This window comes from Limulus polyphemus, unplaced genomic scaffold (genome assembly GCF_000517525.1).
Source record: "Limulus polyphemus unplaced genomic scaffold, Limulus_polyphemus-2.1.2 Scaffold6307, whole genome shotgun sequence".
Lineage (NCBI taxonomy): Eukaryota > Metazoa > Arthropoda > Merostomata > Xiphosura > Limulidae > Limulus > Limulus polyphemus.
Window position 1 is genome coordinate 43,866 of NW_013671917.1, and position 3,992 is coordinate 47,857.

At 33.3% G+C, this 3,992-nt stretch overlaps 1 protein-coding gene across 1 annotated transcript in view; it reads right to left on the bottom strand.

The window, feature by feature from the left end:
- LOC106473595 (formin-binding protein 1-like) overlaps positions 1–3,992 on the bottom strand; it is a gene marked incomplete at its 5' end in the record, with an annotated part of 27,426 nt that overhangs the window by 13,263 nt on the left and 10,171 nt on the right. The window contains 1 exon segment of the mRNA XM_022401994.1: positions 2,012–2,140. Within this exon segment, the coding sequence (XP_022257702.1) occupies positions 2,012–2,140 (129 nt within the window).

Consider the following 3,992-nt stretch of genomic DNA (forward strand, 5'->3'; position numbering starts at 1 on the left):
CCGAGATAAACGTTTATAATGGAGCACATATTGAGCCGAGATAAACGTTTATAATGGAGCACGTAATGAACCATCACACAAGTTACTAGAAAAGAATGAGATAACCCAAACTGGCCTCTACTTTGTGCACTAGAACATACAGAGTCTCTAGGAAGGTATATGAAGTTTTTGCTAATGAAATATTAAATACATAATACTTGTATGAATTTTTATTTACATTAACCCTATAAATCATTTGATAATTAAAGTTCTGCTGAAAACTGTAGGAGTTCATTACAAAAAATTGCCACCTTTTATATACACATAATGTAAGGGGACACAGTAGTCCAGATGAAATAAAAAAAAATGATCCCCTGCAGATATGAACGGCCAAAGTAGTTTTACGACAACTTGTTTTTCAAGAAGTGCAGGATGAGTTGATTATGTACTTTTTTTTACAGAAGTAAGAACTTGGTAGGTACAACCTCAAAAATCTGCTGTATGAGAAATACATTCCAAAAAATGTCTTATTACTCCACGTACTGATAAGTTTAATCTGTAGTCAATGAAAACTATTTTAAAGCTGTCAAAGAAACAGATTCATTGAAACATCTTATATGTTTACTTGGTATCTGTAAATAACACAAAAAGAGTCAGCTGTGTATCTATTTTTCATGCTTTTTTTCATCTTTTGGCCTGGGGAGTATTACAGGGGGATGGATCATCATTCAGATCTGATCCAAGCCCATATTAAGGGGCCATTGTCTGCTTGTGTGTCCACTTCTAATGTCTATAGTTTTTGACCACTCTTGAACCAAATTTAGCCTGCACCTTTAGGAACACTGAGGAGTGTCATGCAGGTGGGTGGGTCAGAATTCTGTCTGATCCCAATGTCATTACTGATTAAGTCGATGTTTGTGTATTCAACTTTCACACCAAACCTGGCAGGAACCCTTTGCCCGGTGTGAAATAAAGGGTTGGTGTTTTAATATGACCCTAATGACACCCAACTGGGACCCCTTCATGTTTCCAATTCTACTAATCTTTACCAAACTTCAAAGGTACACCTACAGCACCCTGGAAAAAAGGTATTTCAGCTCAGTCACAATGCTGGATTTAACCTACTGTGCTTTAGGATTAGTCTCTATACAACAGGTTAAAAAAAAAATCAGAGCATAACTAAAATAATGGACAGGAAAAAAGAATATAGAAACAGTGCTCCAGATAATTTTTTCTGTAAGGAGTAATCACTCCCAGAATTTTGTCAGCGGTTGTAATTTTATTTTTTTTTATAAAGTCTACAGCAGTAACATTTTGCGATAAAAAAGTAAGTTAACTAATTATCAATTATTCTACTATTCCAAAAGGTGAAATTTTGCACAGGATTAATTCGGCAAATTAAATCACCAGCTGTAGTCATAATAAACAAAAATAATGACGTTACAAATTTTTCATACATTTTTTTTACACAAAATTGGATCATTCACTAGTGCACCAATAGAAACTTCTGGCAGTTAGCGAGCATTTGTTTTTGCAGCTCTACTGTGTGAAAAGTACGGATCTCGTGCAGAACTGCATAAAGCTACAAGAATGCAACCATTGATTACTGTACTACCTTTAAAGCTGCGAGGGCTGTATTCATTTTTCCACAGCAGCAAAATAACTTCTCAATATTTTTTTAAGGCTGTAAATGGCCGATTTTTTAGTCGGGAAGTACACTGGAACTCCCCTTATCCGGAACACAGTAGAAACAATATTTTTTTAAGGCTGTAAATGGCCAATTTTTTAGTCGGGAATTATACCGGAACCCCCCTTATCTGGAACACCATAGAAACAATATTTTTTAAGGCTGTAAATGGCCGATTTTTTAGTCGGGAAGTACACTGGAACTCCCCTTATCCGGAACACCGTAGAAACAATATTTTTTTAAGGCTGTAAATGTCCGATTTTTTTAGTCGGGAATTACACCAGAACTCCCCTTATCCGGAACACCGTAGAAACAATATTTTGTATAAATAATGGAAAACTTTACCTGAAACACATTTGGTACTGCAGTAGTATAATGTAGCCTTTGCAATTCATTGGTTTTTTGGAGTTGATTTGCATATTCCGTTTTACAGTCTTCACAGGTCTGATTCTTTATCACAGATATTGTCCTTGCCTGAAAAAGTGACGAGTCTAGAAAATTTTATGTAAAAAAAACAAAGGAAAAAAAAATTTGTCCTTAAACTTATTAAGTTGTCAAAGCTGGCCACTTAAGCTTAACCTGTTCTATTTGTATTTTATTAGGAGTCGATAAATGAGACTAGAATTTCTGTTCATGAAAGGCCTCAGGGAGGAAACAATCTGATTCGGTGGATCTCAAACTAGGTGTCACTAGACGTATCATGGGGTGGGGGGGTCTGCAAGAAGAGTTGGAGAAATAAATTTACTGCAATTAATAACGTGACTATACCAAATGCAACACAGTCGGCACTTGCACATCCGACCACAAACAACTTTTTTTTAATAAAGCGACAAATAAACGTGCAACATATCTGTTTATTTTTATTCTGAAGGGGAGAGATAAGTAAAAAAAGTTCAAAACCCGCCGATCTACTTCAGTGATTGATCAGGAGTTACACAAATGAAACCCTAATCAATTTTGCACAAGTATAAAATTTTGATAAAACAGAAAAGTTACAAACTGAAAATGTTGATAACACCAGCAATCCTCGAAATTACAAAAATACAGTTTATAAAGAAACAGCTTCAGTTGCAAAAATTGCTTACGTTTTGAAAATTATGAAAAATTAGAGTAAATGATTAGCAAAATATGCAATAAATCTATGTTCACGTCAACCATGTATGTACTAACCCTGAACGCAGAGATTCTTGAATAATTATTACTGTTAGCAAAAGCTGTAGTCTGACAAGCAGCAGTAAATAAGATAGATGTATTCACACATACGACGGAACTATTAGTACATACATAGACATTACAGTTCATGTTGTGGGAGACGTTTTACTTTCTTAATTCCAGTAGGTTTCAGTTTTGTTCTTCTGATGGTGGGGAAATTGTGACATTGAATAAAATAAATAACACTTAAAAAACACCTTTTTTTTTCAAATTCTAAATTTAAAATATGGTACAGTTACAGGTCTCTTATTTCAACGGTTTACTTAAATAATTTTATAAAGGATTGACTGAGGTAAAGAAACAAATCTTTGATAGAGATCATAAAAATTATTTTACTTCATCCAAAAATAACTTTTCTCTTTGCAACTTCTGTAATCAACATCCACACACCAAGTAAACAAGGCATGTGATATTAAGCAACAGTTTTTACTGATCACCGTACTTGTTTAAGTGTTGTGAGAGTAAAACTTCAGAGTATGAAGTGTCTCAGTCATTAATTACTACTAACTGAGGCTACCCATTAAGGAAGGAAAAACTGTATAACGGACGTTGTTAGATCATGATCTTTTTCCCTTCTCTCTCTTGTTATTAAAGCTTTAATATCTCATTACTCGTGTCTTGAAATTCAAAGCCAAAAGCATATTAAAAAGTGGGAATATGACCTATTTCAAGGTATTTTTTTTATCCCCCTTCTCAGGCAAAAATCCTAAAACAAAATAGCCCACGTATACCATTCAGTTACATTAATCAAGACAGCCAACTCTCGGTGATGGATGGTAACAGAGACAAAAGGATTATAAGAAAGAAGATTACGTACTTGAAGACTTCTGTTGAAAACACATGCTTGAAATAGTTTCGCCTATATTTATTTTAAAGGTTTTAGCTTTACTTTTATTTACATTATATCATTTTATTAAAATAGTTGCCCATATTTATTTTAAAGTTTTGAGCTTTACTTTTATTTACATTATATCATTTTATTAAAATAGTTGCCTATATTTATTTTAAAGTTTTTAGCTTTACTTTTATCTACATTATATCATTTTATTAAAATAGTTGCCTATATTTATTTTAAAGTTTTTAGCTTTACTTTTATCTACATTATATCATTTTA